At 39.4% G+C, this 25,083-nt stretch overlaps 1 protein-coding gene across 1 annotated transcript in view; it reads right to left on the bottom strand.

The window, feature by feature from the left end:
• SYAP1 (synapse associated protein 1) overlaps window positions 1-17,766 on the bottom strand; it is a 34,276-nt gene extending 16,510 nt beyond the window's left edge. Inside the window, exons 1-4 of the mRNA XM_036745048.1 lie at window positions 17,397-17,766; window positions 5,728-5,846; window positions 4,757-4,823; window positions 3,701-3,774 (exon numbers count right to left, since the gene is read on the bottom strand). Coding sequence (XP_036600943.1) covers window positions 3,701-3,774; window positions 4,757-4,823; window positions 5,728-5,846; window positions 17,397-17,574 — 438 coding nt within the window. The 5' untranslated portion in view covers window positions 17,575-17,766. The remainder of the gene's footprint in view (window positions 1-3,700; window positions 3,775-4,756; window positions 4,824-5,727; window positions 5,847-17,396) is intronic.
• Window positions 17,767-25,083: the final 7,317 nt, after the last annotated feature.

Genomic DNA, 25,083 nt, shown 5'->3' with positions numbered 1-25,083 from the left:
TCTCTCATATTATTCCTATACCTTCTGCCACTATTTCCTCCTTCACCTTGTCTGACATGAGTTGGCCTTACTCCTCTTATCTTCTTTAACAGACTGCCTCCTCTGTCATCCTCTATCACTTATTTTTAATCTCTCCCTATCTACTGGCTCATTCTCTACATGTGCTGGCCTTCCTCATCCTGAAAAACCCTCACTTGATCCTTCTATCTCTGCTAACTATGGTCCCATATCTCTTCTGCCTTTTGTGGCTAAACTCCTTAAAAGGGCCATTTACTTTCTCTTTTCTCTGGCTGATCTTATCATTCCACCAAAATGGCTCTTTGCTACTTATCTGGGTGTTCTTCCCTAATGTATCTGACCTCTGACTTATCAGTCTGGTTCAATACCTTCTTTTCCCTCTAATGCAGGGTATTTTCTAAGGCTTTGCTTTAGGTACTCCTCTTTTTGCATTCTCCCTTTTCCCGTTCTTGTTTATTTTCTGGGGTTGAATTATCTCCTCTACGCAAATGACTTCCAAATCTATATACTCAGTTCCAGTGTCTTACTGCCTTGCTAGATATTGCCACCTGAAAATCTTGCTGGTACCTAAACTAAGGTCATCAACTTTCTCCCTAAACCTGTCTCTTCTCCAAACTTCCCTAATTTTAAGTGCTACCATTTTTCTAGTCACCCAGATTTGTAACTTTGCAATTATCTTTCTCTCGTCCCTCTCTTATACCCAAATCAGCTGTGAAGTCCTATTGATTCTACCTCGAAGACATTCCTTTTCTGCTACAAACATGGCCAATCCCCCAGCATAGGCCGTCACTACCTCATCTGCATTACCACATTACCATCTTAATGGGTTCCCTGTGTCTTGTTTCTCTCGATAAGTGTCCAAAAGAATCTTCCTAATGCGCAGGTATGCTGTTGTCACTTCCCTTTTCAAAACCCCTTGTCTACAGGACAAAATACGGTTTTTTCAAACTGCCCTTAACCTGGCTCCAAGTTACTTTTCTAGAATTTCTTCATATTACTTCCTCTTTCTGAGGCAGCTAGGTGGCAGAGTGGATAGAGCACTGGGCCTAGAGTCAGTAAGACCTGAGTTCAAATGTGACCCAGACACTTACTAGTTGTGTGTCCCTAAGAAGTCATTTAACCTGTTTGCCTCAGTTTCCTCAACTGTAAAATGGGGATAATAATATCACCTACCTTCTAGGGTTGCTGTATAAATAAAATGAGATATTTGTAGAGCTCTTAGCACAGAGCCTAGCATGTAGCACGTGCTTAAAAAAATGTTTTTTTTCCCTTTCCAAAATCTACAGTCCAGATAAAGTAGATGCCTAACTTATGACATCTCTTACCTTTGGGCCTTTGCATGGACTGTTCCCAATGACTACAACACCCTTTCTCCTCATCCCTCTGCCTACCAATCTCCTTCTTGACTTTAAGGTTCAGCTCATGTACCAACCACCTTTGTAAAGCATTTCCTGATTCTCCTGTCTGAGTGCCTTCTTTCTCATCAAATTATCCTAGCATGCTCTGTCTGGATTTCTGTTTTGTGCCCCCACTGTGCTTTACCTTGTATTATATTTATTTTCAATTACAGAACATGATCACAAAACTCTTTCCAGATACTCTTTTAAAGACACTAGCTTTTCTCAGGGCCTATTTCCAAAAGTCTCCTAACCAATCTTCCTGCTTCAAGTCTCTCTCTTCTTTGATCTATTCTCCATATAGCTGCAAAGTGTTTTTCCTGAAGCACAAGTGTGACCATGACACTCACTCTAGTAGCTCACAATTAATGCTGGAACCAAATATTATTTCATCCTTTCAATGCCTATTGCTTTATAAGCCCACAATTATTAATACAGTAGTACATGCACATAATTTATAAGCAAGTAAATATACACATACCAGGGGGGAGCTTCAATTTTTTTTTAAGCAATGGGGGGATGTGATCAAAAAAGTGTGAAGACCATTGATTTAGAGGATTTTAAATGCTGTTGAGGGAGAATTTAGGACAGAAATCTATTAAAATTAGATGGGTGGACCTGATATATAAAATTTAGTCTGCATTACAAATTGATAAAATTATTAAGAATATTATTTTACATCTTTTTTTAAAAAGCAGATGGTATTAATTTTGATTACCTATGTCGTATACTTTAGGGTGGGCTGGTAGATTTTATGGATTAATGTGCCTCAGCTATGCCTACCAATATAAATAGCACTAAAAGTAAAAATATGTAATAGGCTCTTTATTGCTCCATTTTTAAAAACAAACGTAATATGGAAATTAAAAAATTAATTAAATTAAAATCAAGATGGAAGTTTTGCACTTGAGATTTATATAAGATACTTGCTTTATATTATACCGCATATTATGGGATAATGAATTCATTTAGAACTGAATAAAAGTTTGTATTACTGGAGTTTTGTTATACTTTCTCAAGTTATAGCTGTATCTTGCAACCTTATACCTCTCTTTCCCTTGGATTCTGTCCACTAAAAAAAAAATACAATGGTGTTGGGGGGCAGGGTGTATCAGGTGAATGAGACTTGTGATTTCATTGGTATAGAAAACTGCAGGTGAAGAAACTTCCTCTACAAATGCATATTTGCATCTGCCCTTTGAAGGACAGTCTTAAGAATTACTTGAGGCACTGATAGCTGAAGTGACCACTCCAGGGATGTATTGGTAATCAAAATGGGCTCCTTAGCACTTAGTTCAACAAGCACCCTTGAAGAGTATGGCCTTTGTTTCCTTTGATTAATTCAGTATCTTTGATTGAGTCTCACTAGGTGCTAAGCCCCAGGCCCAAAGCCCTATTAGGTGGGGAACCTACGTGGGTGTGGATTGGTGACTGAGGTGGGGCCCAAGGTGGGGCTAACTCCAGGGAGGGCCTAGTTTACATGTCTGGGAGAGCAGAGGCTTTTAGACCATGTGGGTTTAAGTCCGCCTCTTTGGGACTATTCTAGGTCATGTGGGTGAGTCGCATGTGTGACTCACCACTGACGCTGAAAAAGATATAAACACCAGGGGTTGGCTGTCTGTTCTTGGGAGCTCATTCCCGAAACAGTGGTGGTGAGTGTGACTCTGGGCCAGCCCTTGTTCTGAGCTCCCAGGCTGAACCTAGATGTTGGTAACTATGAATTGTATTGGGTCTGTCTGTTGATGTTTGTAATTTGCTTGTATTTTGTTCTGAAGTTCAGGGTACTGGCTTTTCCCCCTGAACTAAGTGAATGCTGTCTGTATGCTGAATTAAAGTATGCTTGTCAACTCCTTCAACCTTGTTTTCCTTATTAAAGCAGATCAAAAGAACCTGTGCTTTCCCAGCGTGACAGCAGCTTTCTGGGTGCTGGCTATGGGTGGATCTTACACCCCCACAGAAGCTGCTAGCCGGATTGTGGAAACAAGGGATCATAGCCACATCAACCGCTAAGTGTTTGTTGTAAGATTTCAGCCTAGGTCTGACTACAAAGCTTATTCCCTGTAACTATCCACTATACTTGATATGTCTCCTTTCTTCAAATAATGCTTAAGAGAAATCTTATATGTAACTTAAAGTTGGAAAAATTTATTGTCTACACTTTAGATACCAAAGAACACTCAGTCAATACATAGAGAGAGAAAAATGTTTGTTGAGTGAAAACTGTATGTGATCATACATGTCACATGGCAGGTGGTCACTCATGTTTGTCTCAGCAAGAAACTTACTGCAGATAAGGCCAATATTTGTTGCTGAATTGTTTCTTCTTCATTACTGTCAACCCATGGAGGCACTGCTGCTTCTTTAAGTTAAAAAAAAATGGTCATAATGAGAAATTAATTATACTGATTATACAAAATAAAGAATGAGAAAACTTTAATACACCCAGTAAAATATCAATTTAGTGTGTTCTATTTATAAACAACTTTAAATTTCATTAAATTGACATTATATCCACTGTATGCGAATGTGAAGAGGAGGTACCATACTTGACTTACAGGAAAAGAACCATGAAGGGGCTGAAAGAGCAGGAACTATGAGGAATTTTGAGAAGTGTGAACAACTAAACAAAGAAATAGCCAAAGAGAAAACAAAACACTGAACTGAGCTAAAAAGAACTAAAGACTTCAAACTTCTTTGGTTACATTTTGCCCTGGTCTACCTGAGTACCAGAGCTCCCTGTGAGAGATACAGACCGATCCCAAGCATAGCCAATTTATCAATGCCCCACCTCCCCCATCATGCACCCCCTAGAAGACGATCTTTCTTTTCCTGTAATAAACAACAGTAGATGTCTCCACTTTGGGCATCCAAGTAATTTGATCAATTTCAGTGTCACTGCAGCAAAATACGCACTTAGCAGCAACTGGCCAAAATGTTAACTACAGGGTGGTGATTATTGTTTTTTAAAAGTTTGACATTGATAAATTGGCTATATTTTATACTGTTTTTCCTTGGTACAAAAAATAAACTGGTTTTGGTTTAGCACCACCAAGTGGTAAAATTGTGCACTAAGCCACTTTATAAAGTAATATAGGAGCCTAAACTATATTTACTATAGTATGAGGTTATAAAGGGACATCATCATCATCCAGACAAAATAAAGCTATTTCTAAGCAGGCATGTGCCTAAAATTTTTGTATCCAAATTATATATGCTGAGAGGCAAAAGAAAACTAGAATAACTCTCTAACTTTTAAGTAACCTTTTTCATTTTACCTAGAAAATATGGTAATTTTTAAAATAGAAAATTAATGTTCTAGTAATATGTAATAAATACCATACCTGACTTTTTTGTATGTTGTTCTTGCACAAATTTTTTTTGTTCCTTCTGAAAATCTCCTAAAATCGTCTGTAAAAAAATTAAAAAGCCATGTTATCTTGAAAATAGTCAAACTACACTTGACTAGATAAAAGCACACATAACATGAATTTTCAACCAAGAAAGTAGAAGAAAAAGTAAATCTTTTCCTCCCAAAATAGAATAAAAGGTACACAGTATTTTTTAAGCTTGAGAATATATTTTTTGAGGATTTTCTTCCTCCATGAATAAATAAAATTAGCTGAGTATTTAATTTTTAATTAAAACATCACATTTCTAAAATGTAACTTCTTCAAGAGTCTAAAAATCACTTTTCTTATGCTATCCCTATGAGGTAGATTGTACAAGCATTACCATTTTACAGATGCAGAAACTGGACCTCTCATATGTGAAGTGACTATACAATGTATCTAGTAAGTGGTACAGCTCAATCTCAAACCTAAGTCTTCTGACTTCAAACACTGTAACTTCAACTAAAATTCACTGATTCACATATAATATTGTGGGGGGAAATACCAGTATGAAACAAGATTCCTAAGCTTTAGACAATACCCTATTTGTTTCAAATAATGTAAACAAATTTACAATCTGGAATTGATTACACTGGGTTATAGCTTCAAGTACATAAGACACACGTTAATTGATTATGCACAAGGATGAAAATATAGTTTGGAATGTAAAATAACATTGAACAACTAAATTACAAAATTTTAAATAAAAAACTTTAAACACATTGTAAATCGATGGCTGAAATTATTAGAGTAGGTAATTTGTATTTCAAACAATTTTACACAAATGAACCAAAATCCCCCAAGGATCTCAGCATTAAGCAAAATTATAAAATATCAGAATATGCGGGATATTTATTTTGGACTTAATTCAGATACTGATAAATTTTGTGTGGTTCAACTTTCCAAAAATATTTTAAAAGTACCTTATCAATGATATCATCTATTTTCCCTTCTTCTACTGACTTCTTTATTGTTTGTGCTGTTTCAGCAACTGATTCGGTTATCTTTTTTGTAGCAGCAGTGGCAAAGTTAAATAGGTAATCTGCCAATGATAAAAAATAATTAAGTTTTAGTCTGCTCTCCATTCAAGTATAATACTTACTAGATAAATAATGATTTTTCCTCTCAAAAGAAAACTTGCAAGTATCTAAAATTCTGAGAAACATTATTGTTAATTAGGGAAGATACTTCCATATAAAGTAAATAAACATTTATTATAATGCTACTATGTATTTGCAGGGAACTATACTAGCCACTGGGAAGACAAAGACAAAAATTAAATAGTGTTTGACCTTAAGAAATTCTTCCCCCGGGAAGGATACAAAATGCATACAAATAAGTAAATATAAACTATGTATATGTGTTAATTTCAAGAAAGAGAGAGTGCTAATACCTATATCAGGACAGGTCTTTCTTTAGGAAGGCAACTAATCTGTGCTTTGAAGGGAGGTAAGACTCTCTGGAGACTGAGAGACGGGAGGAAATTTCATACAGTCTTTAAATGCCAGGCTGGGGCACTTCTTTCTTCGCAAGGCAAATGAGCCACTAAAGATTTTTAAGTATGTGTATAGTTGGAAGGGTGGTGGTCTGTGTTTTAGGAGTATTAATTTGATTGGTGTGTATAGGATGAAATGGAGAGCCATGAGGTTGGTAGGCAGGGAGGCCAACTAGGAGGCTATGCCAAAAATCCAATTAAAAGATGCTGAGCATAGAATTAAAATAGAGGCTACAAAAACAAATAAAATGGAACAAGGACACTTACTGAGTTCAGTTATTTTTGTTAGGAGGAGGGGAGGGATGTGCCTATTTAACATATGTATATCTGTATGCATTACTTCCATTCTGTTAGTTTGTGACCTCATGAGTGTGAACTCTCCATCTAGCAGAATGCAAACCATCCAGCCCTGTCTATTCTGACATATTCCTGTCTGTGTCCTCCACAGAAGGCAGAGCCCACAGGCTGGTGCTCTTGCCATTCCAGGGTAGCACAAGAGCACCAGAGCTGTCCTATAATCTTAACCACCCTGTGCTGCTTTGCTGTGGAACTATTTTGTCTGTGTAGAACAAGCTTCCTTAGTACTTGCCTCTCCAATTCTTTGGTGATTGTGGTATTCCATGACTTGGAGTCAAGTAGTATCATGTTAATTGATACCACATTAAACATTCAATGAGAAGAACAAAAATTCAAGCTGCATTTAAAAGCCATCTATCGAACCTTTAGCCTTTAGTCAGGTGTTCACAGTGCAGAGCAGGCAAATACAACTGCTAATTGACAAGATTTCTTTTTGATTCCCAAGTAAACTTCCCACAGCAGCTATTGCAAACTTTCCTTGCTCTACTCAAGCTCCCATCCTTACCTCTTCCCTTCACTCTCAGCTTCACCCTTCACTTCTTACTTTACTAGTAAACATCTATATCATAAGGCATAATTTCTTTCATTTTTCTCTTCTTTAACTCTAAGTCTCTCTCCCCGCAGTCCTGCTTTTTCAACAAGAGGTGATGTCCCTTCTCCTTTCTACTTCTCTTCCCATGCATTTGAATCTCAAGCCTTTTTGCTCCCTTAAAATGTCCCCTCTCTTTAGCATATTCAATCCCTCCTCTATTAGTACCTTGCTTCCATACAAAACCTTCACTTAATCCAGTTCAATACAAACATTTATGAATCTACTATGTGACCAAAACAGTGACTTTTTTCTTTAAGGAATTTCCATTCTAGAGAGAAACACACAGATTAGTAAATAAAAGGCAAACTGATCATTTTGAGAATACTAAGAATTGGAAGAGGCGGGGGACACGAAGATATCAAGGAAAACACCATGGAGGAAAAGTCACCAGGGCTGGGAAGGAGGTATGGTCCAGGCTTTGAGTGTGTGACAACACAGAATGGTGGGAAGTGCAATTTCAAAAACAGCTAGTCCTTCAGACATTATCCTCTTTCTCTTCTTTTACCACCACACTTCTCAATCTCTTCTCCACTCACAGGTTCACGAGATTCAGAGCGAGTCTGGAGGTAATCTAATTGAACCTCTTCATTTCACAGATGAGTAAGCTGAGGCCCTGGGAAGTTAAGTGACTTGACTCAGGTAACTAACACAGGCAGTAAGCAGCTCTGAAATTTAAAATCTAGATCCTGACTCCAAATCCCATTCTTTTCCAATACTATCACTAATTCCTTAACCCACTAAAATATGGCTTCCACCTTGACTGCTGAAACTGTGCTCCAGAAAGTCACCCAAAACCCACAAGTTGTCAAATTCAGTAACTTTTCCTTGGTTCATATTCTCTTTTTTGTCTTTGAAGGAAACAGTGCTACTGACCACCAAACTAACCTCTACTACTCTGGTCCTTCCCTTACCTCCCCTCTTGATTTCTCCCATCCTGCTGACTTTTTCAAGGACCTTCCCTTACAGTCCCACTTCACTAATTCCTACCCACTCTTCAAGAACTAGCTCAAACCTCTCTCAATTACACTGTACTCTGTATGATAGTTACTTATGTACACTTTACATTCTTCTAATCGTTCACCCTATACCTCTCTACTGGTAGGTATGTTACCCTACCAACTCTTTAGGATGAAGAACTGCTCATTACAATTCATCAGAATTCAACTACTTCTTAAGTATTATCATTGTCATTGAACATATTCTCTCAGTTGTCTTTTTTCATTATGCATCAACTCATGTCTACCTGGATGACATATTATTTTTTACAGTACAATAATATTTCATTATTCATATATCAAATTTTGTTTTGTCATTCCCTAATCAGTGGGTAACCATCTTGTTTCCAATTTTTTGCTACCAAAAAGAGAGCTACAATGAATATTATGCTATATAAGGTCTTTTCCTTTTGCAATTGGAGAATCTGTCCAATAGCTGGATCCCTGGATTAAAGGCTGTGAGACAGTTTAGTGACTTTCTTTTACATCATCCTCATTTTTTTCCAGAATAGTTGGCCCAATTCACAGGTCCACCAATAAAATTAGTGTGTCTATCTTCCCACAGCCCTTCCAACATTAACTTTCTACCTTTTAATGATCTTTTGTCAATTTAAAGGATATAAGGTAAATACTTCAGCTGTTTTAATCTTCACTTCTACTATATTTCATATAAACTCTGAGGATCTTCATTACAACTCTTTCCCTTCCCTGTTTTTTTGAGGGGAAAAGGTTGGGTCTCCCTATCTCTCCTAAGCTAGAAGTGCAATGGCCCATTCATAGGCCAGATCCCGCTGCTGACTGGATCACCACATTGAAGCTCAGAACTCTGAGCCACTGAATCAGCCTCAGCCTCCTCAGTAGCAGGGGTTATAGTGTGTGTGTCACCATACCAATCCAGCTCTTGGTCTCTTGGATGAATCTCAGGGTTCTAAAGGCACTGGTGGGTGGGGATGGGTCCTAGGATGGTTCTAATGTCATCACTTGTGCTCCCACCAGTATGCTTCCACCTAAAATTACTTAGAAAAGGGTATTTACTAAAGTGCCATAATAAAAAAAATGGTACAATACACTCCTCCCCACCCCAGTCAAACATCTGTAATATATTCTCCCACCAACTCCAGAGTCCAGGGAAAAGGGGCCTCAAGCTTCAGTGCACGTGTAGCAAAGGAGTACTCACAGCTCTTGGCTGCTGCAAGTCTTTTTTTCCTTTTTATGTGGCAAAGGAGTACCTACAGCTCTTGGTTGTTAGAAATCCATTTTCCTCCTTTACAAAGTGTTCAAGAAGTTTCTCTTAAGTATGATTTAGTTTCTTGCTAGGCTTTCTGTAGAGCCTTTAGCCTAGTCTGTCCCTAGTTCTGGATGAAGGTACTGCTATCAGCCATTCCAGGGATGTAGCTAGACCACCAATGGAAAGATAGAGAGGTCTAACATTCCCTGACCCTTCAAAACTCTCAAGGTCTTCCTAAAAGTGGGGAAGAACCAGGGAAGGAGATCTGTCTAAGGCTTTACCTTCCTTCCCAGGCATTTCTTCCTCGGGAGTGTGCAGGAAAACCACATTTGCTCTAATTTCTGGAAATCAATCTCTTTTCTATTTGCTTATTAATAAATTACAGATGATCCTGATGTGTTTCCTCAGTCTTTCTGAACATTACTGCTGTGCAACATCATTCCAGTTTGCAGGCTTTTTTTTAGCACTTTATTATCCTATGAATGCTTGAATAACAGACATTAGTTAAGACGTATAATGGCTGCAATGGGATAGGGACATTTCTGCCCCCTCTTACATTATCATCAGTGATTTTAAACAGTCATAGTATTTTATGATGGTGTGTATTATAGTTAGGTAAACATAGTAGGGGCTTAGTAAATGTTTGCTGAATTAAATTGGATTTCAGAATTTAATTCTCCCTAGTAGTATATTCCTAAAAACATATTATGAATTAGAAGTATTTGATAGGTGGCTAGTTCACTTCTAACATTCAAAACAAAACATATTAATTGATAAGGCAAATCAAAGTCTCTGGGGAAACATGGTCCTTTCACTAGAAAAGGTATAGGTTCTTGTCCTCAAGGAATTTCAATGCCCTAAGAAAACTGTCAGAAGTCAAATAAAGTAAAAGGAACAGGATTATTCCTTCCTTTTCCTAATAAACAGAAGTCTTGAAACCTAAAAGGAAAAGACAGAATGGCTCCAAAAACAAAACTTGGAATCCAAGATGAGGGGAGAAGGAAAGTGGCCTCAAGAGTCTCAGAGGAGACAACCAATGTGTATTTATGTAATTATTTTTTTTAATTAAAAATTGGTCTGTGATGGTTAGAAAATTGACTGGTTAGAACAAAGTTCAAAAATGAAAAAAAAAAGAAAAAAAAAAACAAAGCTACAGCATGCAACTGAAGCAACTCCAACCTGACTGGTTAAGACAATGTAAACAAATATATATACAAAGCAAGCTACATACAGAATAGGAAATAATAATTAAGAGAGGGAAGGCATTAGAATTAAAGAGAGATTGGGAAAGGCTTCCTGTAGAAGACAGGATTTTAGTTGAGACTTAAAGAATGACAGGAAAGTCAGTAGGCAGAGTTGAGGAGGGGGGGCATTCCAGGTACAGGAAAATACCCAGAGGCAAGAAATGGAATATCTAGTTTGAGGACCAGCCAGGCCAGTATCACTAGATCAGGGTAGCTTGTGGAGAGTAAAGTGTAAGAAGACTGGAAAGGCAGGAGGGGCTAGGTTATGAAGAGCTTCGAATGCCAAACAGAGCATTGTGTACTTAATCCTGAGGGTGAGAGGGAGCACCAGAGTTTTTTGAGCAGGGGAATGACACAGTTGGACCTGTGCTTTAGGGGAATCACTTTTAGTGATTGAATGGAGGATGGACTGGAGTGGGAAGAGACATGTGGGAGGCAGACCCATCAGCAAGCTTTTGCAGGTGTGAGGTGATGAGTGCCTGCACTGGAACGGTGGGAACATCAGAGAAGAGTTGGCTGCATTTAGAAGAGATGTTACAGAAGTAAAATCAACAGGCTTTGGCAATAGCTTGGATATGGGGGTGGAGGAGATGAGAAAGAGTGAGGAGTCAAAAGATAACTTATAGGTTGCAAGCCCAAAGGATTGCCAGGATGGTTTTGGCCCTCTACAGTAACCAGCAAGGTGGAAGAGAGGGGGCCTGTTTAGGGGGAAAGATGAGCTCTATTTTAGACATGTTTTGTTTAGTTACTGCACATCAGGCAGATGGAGATAGAAGAATGAGGTCAGCAGAGAGGTTGGAGCAGGATGGGTAAATTTGAAAATCATAAGCATAGAGATAGTAATTAAATCAATGGGATCTAATGAGATCACCCAGTGACGTATAGAGGGAGAAAAGGGCCCAGGACAGAACCCAAGGATTACCTACAGTTAGATGTATCCCTGTAATCATCTCTTAAATTTCAGGCAGCATGGTATATCAGAAAGGCCTTGGTTTGGAAACCCAATTCTGCTACTTGCTTACTACTAAGGAGGCAGTGGTGAGAAAAAGAGCTTTTTAAACTAAACATTTATATAAATGCAAGTCTTTCTCATCATCATCATTTTAATGTCCTTGTGAGCAAGAACTACATCTTATTTACACTTTTATCTCTTCTGAGACCTGAGATAGTATACTGTATATAAGTGCTTAAGACTTGTTGAAATACAAAATTCTCTAAAAGTGAAAATGGTTTTTCCTTCCCCAAGGGCTATCACTGAGTAGGTGCTCATCAGTAAGAAAGGTAAGGGGCGGATAAGCACAAGTTTCTCTCTTTTTTTACATCTAATTCTTTTGTCAGCTGGGGAATGTCTGTATAGCTATCTAATTCCATCACAAAATTAAAATTAAAAAAAAAAAACCACCCAAATCACCATATGTCATGAATTACATTATCAGCCCAATATTACAAGGATTTTACTGAAAACATGCATAAGTTTTAAAAGTTAAAAAGGAAATATTAATGGAAGTGATTGCTCAGTACATCTAAGAAAACTGGTTAAGCAAGGAGACACTTGATTTCAGTTGGAAAACTATGTTAATCAGAGATAAAGTATTTCTTAAAAGTAGAACATACACTGATTTATGATCTTTTCTTCTATTTACTTTCTTTGGTTCCCATTTAAATATTCTAAATTCTTTTGTAGTTGAAGTTAAGATATATTTTTAAAAGGTGATATACAGAGAGATAAGCGCCAAATTATCCTTGGTCTTTCTACAAGTTTATATAGACAGAGATGAAGGCCTAGCTTTCCAAAAGTACAAAGAGTTCAGTAGATTTACAGTATGATAAATCTAGGAAAAGAAGATCCTGGGATAAATTTTAAAAAGAGAGAGACAGTCAGACAACAAAAACAATCAAAACCTTTTGAAAGTTGTGATCATAAGTTTCTGAATATAAGACATGAGATGAGCTGTGATAAATACATATTGTGTGCATATTAAATATATATTTAAGAAAATGACTCTAAACATGAAACAAAAAGAATGTGTCCTTTTGTAGATTAAGTTTGCTTACTGTAAATTACAAAGCACTGAACACAGATAAAGGGTGTTTTAAAATTTACTGTAGTATTAACTACTTTCATGACCTCCTGGTATAGCTAAAGAGCTGCTAGAAAGCTATAGTGCAGCAATTCTTGGAACTCCATAATCTCAGAAGAATCAAAATTGTGAGTGACCAAAAGGGCAATACAGAAATGTATCTGTGGTTGGGATTGTGTAGACTGCAGCATATTCCTAATTTTGTGCACCATGAACTACAATAAAAAAGATCATCACAAAAGGGTATAAAAGGAAATGAGGTGGGTCAAGGATAACAGACGAACAGCCCACGTGCTAGAGTGTTCTCTGAAGTGTTTAAAAAAAGACCTCGTTATTGTATCCAGTGTACTGGAGGGCACCAATATCCCAGAGGATTTAAGGGAATATAAAGAAAAGAATGAACAAATAAGCATTTATCAAGCCCATACGAGGTGCAAAATTTTGGACTAAATACTAGAGATAGATAAAAATAGAAAAGCAGACAGTTCCTGATTTCAAGGAACTCGTGTTCTAACGAGGGATGACAATACACATAAGTTCTGCTACGAGTCAGATGGAAAGGTCCTATGGTCCTTAGGGTACAGATCTTAGGATCTGTATATGGTAATGCAACTTCTTTAAGGTCAACTGCACTGATAAAACCTTGTCCATTCCTGACTACAACCACTTGCCAACGACTTCAGTGGCAAAAACCTTCCCTTACAGATCTTTGGTAGCTTCTGAGTAGTAGGCGCTGAGAAGGCCCTGGGGGCTACAGCATCTGCAGAAGAAATTGCCAGGTCACTTCTCTTCATAGGTTGCTTCCCTGGAAGATGACTAAGAAGGCTTGGCTACAATTATGCAGGACAAAAAGGCATGGATGCACCACTGGAGGAACGCAGATCACAGATGCATTCAAATGTAACGACTTTTGTTGGGACTATCATTTGTACTTTGGATAAGAGATTCCTTCCACTTAGACTTGTTTTAATACAGTCTCACAGATACGGCTACTAAAATTCCCATTTAAAATTATGACATGGACATTTTCTTCATTGATTAAGATGATCACGATTTGGCAGAGCGGTGTCAAGACATTATTGCTTATATTCTTATATTTTAAAAATTATTAGCTTTGATGGATTCTAGTCCTTTAATGTTGTATGCATTTTAGATTTGCACTTACAGCTAGACTCTATTCTATATAGTTATGGAGTGGACTTGGACTTCTCTAGAACAGTGTTTTCATTAGGATAGGTAACTCCCAGTAAGGAAACTCTCTCCACCAATGCCAACTGGCAACTGCATGGGGCACTGAGATGTTAAGTGATTTGCCCAGTGTCACACTACCAGTGTATTGGTCAATGGCAAGACTTGAACCTGAGTCTCCCTGGATTCTATGCTGGATCTCTATCCTCTATGCCATGCTGCATTTTTTTTTTTTGCTTTTTTGGCAGGGCAGTTGGGGTTAAGTGACTTGCCCAAGGTCACACAGCTAGTACATGCATCAAGTGTCTGAGGGCAGATTTGAACTCAGGTCCTCCTGACTCCAGGGCCAGTGCTCTACTCACTGAGCCAACCATGCTGCATTTGATAAGTTTGTTAGTTTGTGTTGAATTTTACAACAAATCAAATCTCAGTGTAGTGTTTAACTCATATATATTTTCTCTTCTCTCCACTTATACAGCCACAACTCTGGTTCGGGCCCTTTCATCTGTACTACTGCAAGAGCATTTTAACTGGTCTCCCTGCCCCAAGGCCTTTCCTACTCCAAATTAACCTCCACTAAGCTGCCCACCTGATTTTTCTAAAGCATAGTTCTGATCTTGTCATTTTCTGCTCAATCAACTCCAGTGGTTATTATCTCAAAGATGAAATGAAGTCTTCTGTTTGGCATTTAAAACTTTTAGTTACCTGGCCCTTCCCACCTTTCCAATGTTCTTACACTTTGGTCTCTTCCATGTACTCTATGATGCAGCTACTGGACTACTTGTTCCTCTAACATAACACTCTACCTCCCGTCTTTCTGCCTTTGCAGTGGCTATCCCCTTGGAAAGCTCTGCCTCCTCACCAACACTTTTTTAGTTTCCCTGGCCAGACTGGGCTCAAACCCCACCTTCTGCAGGAAGCCTTTTCTTGTGCACCAAGGGGCCAGTGCCTTTTGTCTCAGATTACCTTTCAGCTATCTACTCAGTATAATATATCTTGCAATAACTAGTTATCTGCAAGTTGTCTTCTCCATTAGACCCTGAGCTCCTTGATAGCAGGAATTTTTTTTTTGGCCTTTCTTTGTATCCCCAGCTCTTTGCAAAGTGCCTAATAGAAAGTAAAGGCTTAGTAAATGTTTGTTGACTGAATTAAATTCTCAAATATTGGAAATATAAATCAAAGCTAATACCTAATAGGGTGATAAAACTGGGAGAGAACTTTTACTCAACTTATATAAGGGTCAGTGTCAGGAAAGTTTGTTAAGTCCCACATATACTGACTGTAACCCTGGACAAGCCACTTGACCTCTAAGTACTATAGATGTCTCTCAGAAGATTATAATTTGCAGAGAAAGTGTTAATTTGCATTGGCAGAGTATAGATTGAGTCCTTTTTCTTTCTTATTTTTAAGCATTGCTCATGAGACTGACAACAATTATGGGCAACCTACACCAATGGAATACAAATTAGTTACAAATACCTACTATATATAAAAACACAAAGATTTTAAAACACTGAAGATTTAGGGATGTGGATAAAACATTGTATGAGGAACCAATTTCTATTTCTCCTATAAAACTATATTGCCTAAAATGTTGTAAGTATTGAACATCTGACTGGCAGATATCTTGTTTCTCCAACTAATCTGAGGTGTTCTGAGGGCACAAACTGTATCTTGCATATCTTTTGCAATCTTCCTTGCTACTTAAGGGTCAGGTGCCTGAGAAACAATTGCTGAAAGAATCTTTATAACACATAAAATATAAAAGGAATAAAGCCCATTGGAGCTAGTCATTAAAATGTGAGTATGTAATAGTTCCTAAAATGCATCTGTTATATCTTCATACTAGCGCAGCACTCTTAATCTGAAGAAAAAGGCCATGTGGTCATTTAAAATTCGAACACTCCAGAATAGCTTTGACAATTGAACCACCAAAATAAGGCAGTCAGGAGCAAATAGCATGTTGATGTCCAGCCAGACCACTTGTTGTTTATTATTTTATCAGATAGTCTCCTGAGCAATGCTTAGCTATAGAAAAGGTAAGAGGACTCAAGATTACTTTCTTCCTAGTTGAAGACAATACTACAAGAAAATATGATTAACTGGAGCAAAGGCCATCAATAAACAACCAGAATCCACCCCATCTACTCCACAAAGTTCTTGTTAATATATCTCCATCCAGAACTCCAAATGTGTAAATTATGTGGAAAACCTATTAAATTTCAGCAAAACAGTACTCAGTTCTTATTTCCCAGCTCTTTGCAACACAAAACGTCTATGTTATAAAGGAAAATGGAAGTCTAGAAAGTAGTTCATCATTATCAAAGAATAAAAAACATTGGAGATACATTCACTTATAACAATGAAGGTCTTTTAATATTTTATAGAAATAAACATCAGACTGTAAGAGAACACTGCAGTTATGAAAATGCTTTTTAGAAGCGGATTTCAAAGTCTTTTTAACGACTGTACAGCCTACTGAATGAAGCCTGTCCGGCTTTTTAAAGCCCTTCTTAATACAGTTCCACTCTCCTATCCAACTACATAATCTATAGCTGTCTGACCTAAACTTTCTGGTCTAGTCAGATCCATTTCTTCCTGGTGTCCTGTAAAATACAATACTGTACTTTTACCAGTCCTCGGTAACTCCCACCTATCCACCTATCTTTTTCCACGGCCGTCCAACCCAAACTCTCTGATCAAGTCATATCCATCTCCTTCTGGTCACCTGTCCTAGGTGATTCCAACTCCCCCCACCCCCCAATCTGGAATGTTATCCTTCGAGCTAGGTGACAACCCCCCACCTGGAATATGCTCCCTCCCCATCACAAGGCTACGCTCGAGACCTACACTTTATCTCCCTGCTCAGGGTCATTCACTCACCTTTCCAGTCTCCCACCTGTACTTAAGATAACAGTACCGCAGTCTGGACCCGGGCTAGTTTCATCAACGTTCACGTATTCGGTGACTAGCCCAGGGTCTTCCGTATCAAAGACGCTCAAACATTAAATAAGTTCTAAGTCAAAGCCTCCCCAGCTGGCACGAAAGAGGCGGAGGAGGGCTGGCGGTCCTCCCCTCCAGGGTCCAGCGTCAGCAGCTCCAAGTCCCGCCCCCCGGGGGACACACCCCCTCCCCTTCTCCACGCAGGAGACACGGTAGGTGCCTAATAAATGCTTATTTTCTTCCTGTCTTTCTCCTCTCCCTCTCTTCCTTTTTTCTCTCCTTCCTTCCTTTCGCTCGCTGTAGGGACGTGGCCCGGGCCCGAGAAGGGGGGAGTGGCACCGAAGCATCCCGCGAGGCGGTGACTGAGAGGAGGTGGCCCCAACCCGCCCCCACGGCGCCGTCTTCCCTCCCGTTTCCCCACCCCACCCTCTGCCCCCGCCCCGCTCTCCCGACCCTAGGAGATGCTCACTGCCGAGGCCTTTGGCCTGGTGGAGAAGGGGCTCCTCGTCTCCTTCCCGAGGTTCCCCCTCCCGCTGCTCTGGCTCATTCCCTGCGGCCGCCTCCTCTTCGGGGCTACCCCCGGCCGGAGGTTCAGCCCCAGCCGACGCCTGTTCCAAGCCAAACCAGCTGCCCAGACCCCGTAACATCCCGCCCGCCCGCCCGGCCTCAGGCGGCCGCTGTCAGCCCGGTCACCAAGCTCGGGTAGCAGCCGTCGCCGCAGCCAACGCCTACAAATTCAACTCGTCAGTTTCTCCGAGTCCGCCGGAAGCCGTTCAGACTCAAATCACATGAGCGGCCTCTCTACCCGGCCCCACTCCTCTATGGTCACACTTTGTCTTGCGTCACTTCCGGCGTGGCCCGCGTTGTGGCGTTCACTTAGAGCTGGCTTGGGGATTGGTGGATGTCAGTAAACTTTATTCTAGAATTTAGGCATGGACGCAGAAATGACCTCCTGTGGTCGCGTCCTTGGCCACGCCCCTGCTCTGGTCACCTAGAGCTACGGAAACCGAAATACACCTTGCTCCAGAAACTAATAGCGAACTGAGTGGAGACGTGAAAAACACACAAATAGATATATAGAGGTCCTAACAGCGTTATGAGATTTGAGAAGGAAAAAAATACAGGCTCCATTCGGGGCTTCTGTCGTGTACTCTTCTCAGGAATGATAATAGTGATAGCGATCATAATGTTCATGTAGCGCTAATTATCCCCTAGGCACTGCGTTGAGCGCTTTACAATTAAGAATAGCTAACATATCGCTTGCTATGTGCCGGGCACTGTACTAAGCACTTCACAATTTTTATCTCTTTTCATTCACACAATACAGCTGGCAGGTGGGTACTATTATTACCTCCATCTTGCAGGTGACGAAACTGAAGCAAACAGAGGTGAAGTGATTTCCCCAGGGTCGCATAGCTAGTGAGTAAGGTCAAACTGGAACTCAGGTCTTCCTGGCTCTACGGGCAGCACCGCATCCACCGCACCACCTAGTTCCTTCAGTACGTAGAAGAGGAGGCTAATCATGCAGCTGTCATAACAACAGATGGACAGTCTATGCTCCACGCGAGCTCACATTGTCAAAAGACCTCCTTTGGAAGAATTAGAGAAGGACAAGTGTCTCTAAAAGGAGAAGATAAAAAGAGTAAGGTGTTGTTAATCTTTTTGTATGCCATTGAACCCTCTGGCAGTCTGATGAAGCCTATGGACCCTCTTTTTGGAATAATGTTTTTAAATCCATAAGATAAATACCTAGGAAACCAATTACATTGAAGTAAAGATGTAATTTTTTCCTCTATCAAAGTTTATGCACACCTTGAAATCAATGCATGGGCTTCTTAGAACCCCTGTGACAGAGGGAGTACTCACATTGATAAAATCTAAGATCCATCTGATGGGGGTTCTTGGGTGCTTGTGCTTGGACCCTAATTCTACCATCACATTTCTCCTTAGCTTCTGCTTGAGAGCCTGTGCCTGGACCCCAATTCCAAAACCACATCCAGTTCTAAAATCACATCTCTCCCTTGCCTCAAAATACTGCCTCAGGCAGTTCCTCTCCAGTTCACTGGGCAGCATACCCTAGCAAAACACTTACCTCTCCTCCTGATACTGAAGCCTATAGAATTTATTAGTTTGGACTCCCTGTGTATGTGCTGATTGGCTGTGCACTGGGCCATAACGATATTTACTACTTACTGACCTTACTGATATGTATCCTAGACAGTCAAATGTATACTATCTTATATTCATCTTGTCTAACAAGACATTGATGGGAGCAACCTGGATATTTCCAGTCAGCCCTGTTAGTTGACTTAGTGACTTTTCAAGGCAAAAACCACACCTCCAGGTGGCTCCTCCTTGGGCTATTTCCCAGTGAGCTCTGGGTAAGAGACCTGCACAGAGATACAAAAAGTGCTTGTTCCTTTAAGAACTAACCAGCCCTTAACCACTCCCTAATCCCACCCCAAAACACCTAATTGACATGTTTCACCCCAAAAATCTTCTATAAAAATTTTTCTTGCACCCCTGTAAGGTTGCAGGTTCCCTAAGAACTCTTGCCCACTGAAAAGCATGATAAATCTTTGCCACCTTGACTAAAGAATGGTTGAGATTGCAAATTCACTCCAGACAGCCCTGACCCTTTCTAGTACTTGGGTCCTTGAGGGGTACTCCCCCTCAACTACCCTATCTGGGAACTCCAGTCTTGGGGTTCCTGGACCTCATCTCTCCCCTACCCTCAAACATCCTTTTTGTCAAAGAGTTAGATTGGGAAATCCCTGGCCAAACTGGGAAATTTTCCAAAAACAAAAACCAAACTGATGGCAGAATGTGTTCTTTAAAAACCTGGTAATGTAAGAGAGAAGTTTATTTTTTTGTCTTTCATCAAACTAAATAAATTTCTAGATTAATCTGATGGAATTATAAAATTAAGGCAATTGATGGGTCAGGAGGAATTTATGCTTGGCTAAGAGGATAGCTAATACCCCAAGGTGTAGATGAAAAGTAAGCTAACTCTACTCTGTGATGAAAAAGGGAGCCTTTTGCAGCATGGGGAAAGAGCAACAGTTTCTTTCTTCTTTGCCACTTCATCAAAGGACTTACTAGACTAAGACTTTAAACCCAAATCACTGGGGCTTTTCTTGAATGGGTAACAATAAACCCCAACCCAAGCCTGGGTGCCTCATAGTTTAGTTTTGATGGCTTAGAATGAGTAAAAATAGCGATTGTTTTTGTTCCAGTCAGAAACTCTGGAAGCTCTTCTCCTCCTAGATTTATATCTTTGTGAGGGTAAATTGGGCCATCTTTTGCCTCAATTCTTCCCTTAGTCATTGAATGGATGTGGTCTCAGACAAAATGAGACCTGGGAAACATCTAAATTTAGAGGTCAAATGGCCAAGGTCACCCACTTCATCCTGGACTTCAATAACATCTGGAAGAGAGTGAGACTGATGACTTTGCCCAGCTCTGCCTTACTTCAATTCAATTTACTTGCAAGTCAAGACATCACCCTTGTGATGTCATTGGTCCTCTGGGAGAATGAAAGACAGACAACAGCCACTCTGTCAGCAATGGCTTCTGTAATAGAAGTATATGGCTGTAGGAGGTGCTTGCTTTACACTCAGCTGGAGAGGAGAATGGACTTTGCACGGTGAACACCAATCTTTTATGTTGAAGTTCAGAGATCGTTGCCTGGAACAGGGATCCTGTTGTTCAGACTTTGGCAGGCCTCAGAAGCAAAACTCCAAGGGGGCTGAACTAGGGGTATTTCTTTCTGGTCCTAAGGTAAAGGTTCTGGTTCTTTCTGAAGGAGCCAAACAAAGCTCCAGCTAAAGATGTCAGTTTGGTCAGAAGCTGGAGGCTGTAGGACTATGTCCAACAAGGAATGTGCCCGACAGAAAGCAGTTTTAGGTCTCATAATGAGAAGGAAGGCAGGGACATCACAAGAGGTCTTCAGGAGCCCTGCAGTTTTGGAGTTGAGTTGCCCAATTTACATATATTCCTCATGTTTGGTTCCCCTTATGATTGATCTCTATACTTGCTGACTTCCTAATAAGAGAATATGTACCCTAAGTTTTTGGGGAAATACTCTAAAGTAAATCCTCTTACCATGCTCCACTAAAATCCCTTTGCTCTAAGCTGTGTCCGCTGGCTTCCTATTGAAAGGTAAATGTGTCAGTTGGGACTCATAAGTTATATTTTAGGATTGCAGACCCAAAGAGCAACTTGTGCCTGGAGTAGTCATCATCTAAGGGAATCAACATGGGAGTCGGAGTTGGGGGTTAACCCAAAGCAGTCTTAAATACTGAAGTAGTAGATATTTGATAAAAAAAAAAAACATGAAATCTCACTTTTTGTCATACGAGCTTTTCAATAATTCTTCATATTATTTAGTAGATAGGCAGAGGTGGCTTCCACTCCTACATGTCTCCATTTGTTTTCTAAGGCATCAGACACTCTACCCCATTTGATGAGGCCTATGCTTCCTAGCCTCCTTTCCTAATTCTGCACCACAGAAAAGATATAAATGGTAAACAGGAAAGCTTCTAAAAGAAGAAAGGAGCCATTTAATGAGAGATTGATCTTTATATTTCTTTTGAATACCCCACAGTTATTAGATCTCATGAATATAATAAGCATTCAGTAAATACTTGTCTAATGAATCAATGAAAAACATTCCCTAACCTGCATGCCCTATGGTCAAACTACTCTCTAGTATTTAATCTTGTCTACCTTTTTTGGGGGCTGGACAGCTACCTGGAGAAATGGATATAGCTCCTAGCCTGGAATCAGGAAAACCTGAGTTTAAAGATGAGTCAGACACTTCCTAGCTGTGTGACCCTGGGCAAGTCACTTAACCCTGTTTGCCTCAGTTTCCTTATCTGTAAAATGAGCTGGAGAAGGAAATGGCAAAACCACTCCCACATTTTTGCCAAGAAAACCCCAAATGGGGTCAGACATGTGAGTGATGGCTCCAAGTGAAGTTCCCTCACTAATACACTGTTAGATTCTTATCTCTCTCTGCTATACTCTGCCAAAAAGTTCAGTTTCAGTTTCAGTTTCGTTTCCTGAATAACTCATGATTTCCCCCGGAATGATGTAATGAAACTGAAACTGAACCATCCTAGTCCTCTTCTGATTGGTCATCTCCAAATTTGGTAAAAGAAAATGCATAATGAGGTTTTGCAAAACCGCAGTCCTCTGATAGGGTACAGATTAGTTATGAATAATTATGGTAATGAAGGATAGAAACTGCTTTGCGCCTATTAGTCAGACATTAGTAAGAAGACTGTGAGCTTCCCTCACCAGCCAATGCTGAGGTAGGACAGGAGTTAGAGGTGGGGCTAGGATTAGGACAAAAGAAGCCTGCCAGCTTCCACATCTCTCAGTCTCTGGCTGACTCTGTTTGAGCAACGAAGGTTATGCCCTTTCTCATGAGAAAGAATAAGGACCTTTTCTGATCTCTGATTCAGACTCCAAACTTTTGATTCTGGTGGTTGTCATCCTACACAGGCATAACTGGACAACAACAACAAAAAATCCTTTTTTGCATGTCTTTTGATAATGAAAAAAAATTATAATTTCATTTTTTTGTTTGTTTACCTCTTCCCTGAAGCATTCTCTAGACTGAAAGTGTTTTTCATTCCTCATATTTTCTTAGAGCAATTTATATGGATCTCTACTTTGACCCTATTACACTTGGCACTACACTTATTTTTGCACATTTTATGTTTTATATACCGCAGCTCTTCAAATAGATTATAAACTCGTTGAGGATAGGGTCTTCGTTTTTTCCACCGGTATACCTCCAACACCTACTCCTAATACCTTGCAAAAAAAAAAAGAGGCAGTCAGTAAATGTTTGTTGAATAGACAAAATACCTTCCATCTGACAATTTCAAATTACTTTCACAAGCATCCAACTCACCATGTATAAATATAGTATAGATTTATAACAATAGATATTGACATATACAATACCCATATATTTGTACATATGTGTATTTATTGATATTTAGATATACATTGACATATCAATATATTTCAAATTCAAAATACTTCAATATGTATGATATATACACACTATATATACAGACACATATATATGTATATACTGCCCTTAAAATCTTTGTGTAGTTCTAAGCTTCATAACTTAAACTACACTTCATCCAACTTCTTCACAGGGATCCTATGAGATGAATGAAAATGACAAGACCTGGCTTTAAATCCTACCTACCTCTACTACCTGTGTGACTGTTCAAATTCAAAACTTTGGACTTCTGTTTCTTATTTTTCAAAATGATTGAGTGAGACTAATGATTTTTAAAAGTCCCTTCCAGCTCAGAATTCTGTGATGCTTATTTTATAGAGGGAGGCATATCTGGAGCTATAGGGTTTTCTCAATCTTTTGTGCTGACTCAAAAGGGCAAACAATGGAATCTGCTTCAGAAGAACTGGGTTCCTATCACAGCTTTACCACTTACCTGTAGAACCTTGGGCAAGCTAGTTAACTTTTGGGCCTCAGACTTCTCATCTGTAAGAAATCCAGTTAGACTGGGTAACCTTGGAGTTCCTTTTAGCTCTCAATCTTGAATCCTATGGATGACTGAATTTACTCTTATGGAGAATGTTAGGTGAAGGAAAAATGAGAACTGTGACAAGGAGAGGAGTCATAAGGGCCATTCATTTAGTTTTATTGATACCTTTTGTTTTAACATCACATTAGATTCTCAATATATCCTTTTCTCTCCCTAATCCATCTGACCTGCCCTTGTAACAAAGATTAAAATAGAATAAAATATTAAAAGAATAACACATTCACCATAACTAATCAGTACAGTGATCCCCATCTGACAGGAAATTCAGCATTCCATAGCTATAGAACTCTCCACCTCATTGAAGGAGGCCTTCTTTCTCAACTCTGAACTTTTTTTAAAATTATGAACTAAAAAAAAAAGTACTCCCAGGAACACAGCAGAATATAAAAAGGAGATTCTAAATGAAATTGCAAACCTCCATTTCACACTGCTTGCTTTTGAAACTAGAAGGACCAGGTAAGTAACTGACAGGGGAATTTGCTTGGTCCTTGGAAGTATTTTTAAATTCTGGTCCTTTTAGTAAAATACAGGATGTTCCAAAAGTCTTAGTGTAGTTTAAGCTATGAAAGCTTAAAATTGCAAAAAGATTTTAGGGACATTATGTACATATATGTGTCTGTATATTGATATAGTATGTATATGTTGTGCATATTGATGTATTGTGTATATATAGATATGCCAATATATACTAAATATCAATATATACACATATATATGTATTGTATATATCAATATCTATTGTTACATGGCTATACTATATGTATATATGTTGATATATAGTATGTATATATTGCTACATAGTGTGTATATATCTACATATCAGTATATATATATACAGATATATACAAATATGTTTATTGTGTTTATAACTGTATATACTGATATATAAATGTTGAGGGATGGGGAAGCCGAGGTCCAAGAACCCCAAGACTGGAGTTCCCAGATAGGGTAGTTGAGGGGGAGTGCCCCTCAAGGACCTGAGTACTGGAGAGGGTCGGGGCCGTCTAGAATGAATTTGCGGACCCAAGCATTCTTCAAGTCAAGGTAGCAAAGATTTACTATGCTTTTCAGTGGGCAAGAGTTCTTAGGGAACCTGCAACCTTACAGGGGTGCAGGGAAAGTTTTTATAGGAGATTTTGGGTTGAAACGTGTCAATTAGGTGTTTTGGGGTGGGATTAGGGAGTGGTTAAGGGCTGGTTAGTTCTTAAAGGAACATGTACTTTTGTATCTCTGTGCAGGTCTCTTACCCAGAGTTCACTGGGAAATAACCCAAGGGGTGCCTCCTGGAGGTGTGGTTTATGCCTTGAAAGGTTACTAAGTCAACTAAGGGTCAGGGCTAACTAGAAATATCCAGGTTGCTCCCATCAAATGTCTTGTTAGACAAGATGAATGTAAGGGAATATACATATGATTATGTCTGGGACACATATCAGTAAGGTCAGTAGGTAGTAAATATCGTTATGGCCCAGTGCGCAGCCAATCAGCACATACACAGGGAGTCCAAACTAATAAATTCTATAGGTGCCGCTGGCAGCAGTGTCAGAAGGAGAGATAAGGGCATGC

Source organism: Trichosurus vulpecula, chromosome 2 (genome assembly GCF_011100635.1).
Source record: "Trichosurus vulpecula isolate mTriVul1 chromosome 2, mTriVul1.pri, whole genome shotgun sequence".
In the NCBI taxonomy this organism is placed as follows: domain Eukaryota; kingdom Metazoa; phylum Chordata; class Mammalia; order Diprotodontia; family Phalangeridae; genus Trichosurus; species Trichosurus vulpecula.
This window is presented reverse-complemented; position numbering and strand designations above follow the sequence as displayed.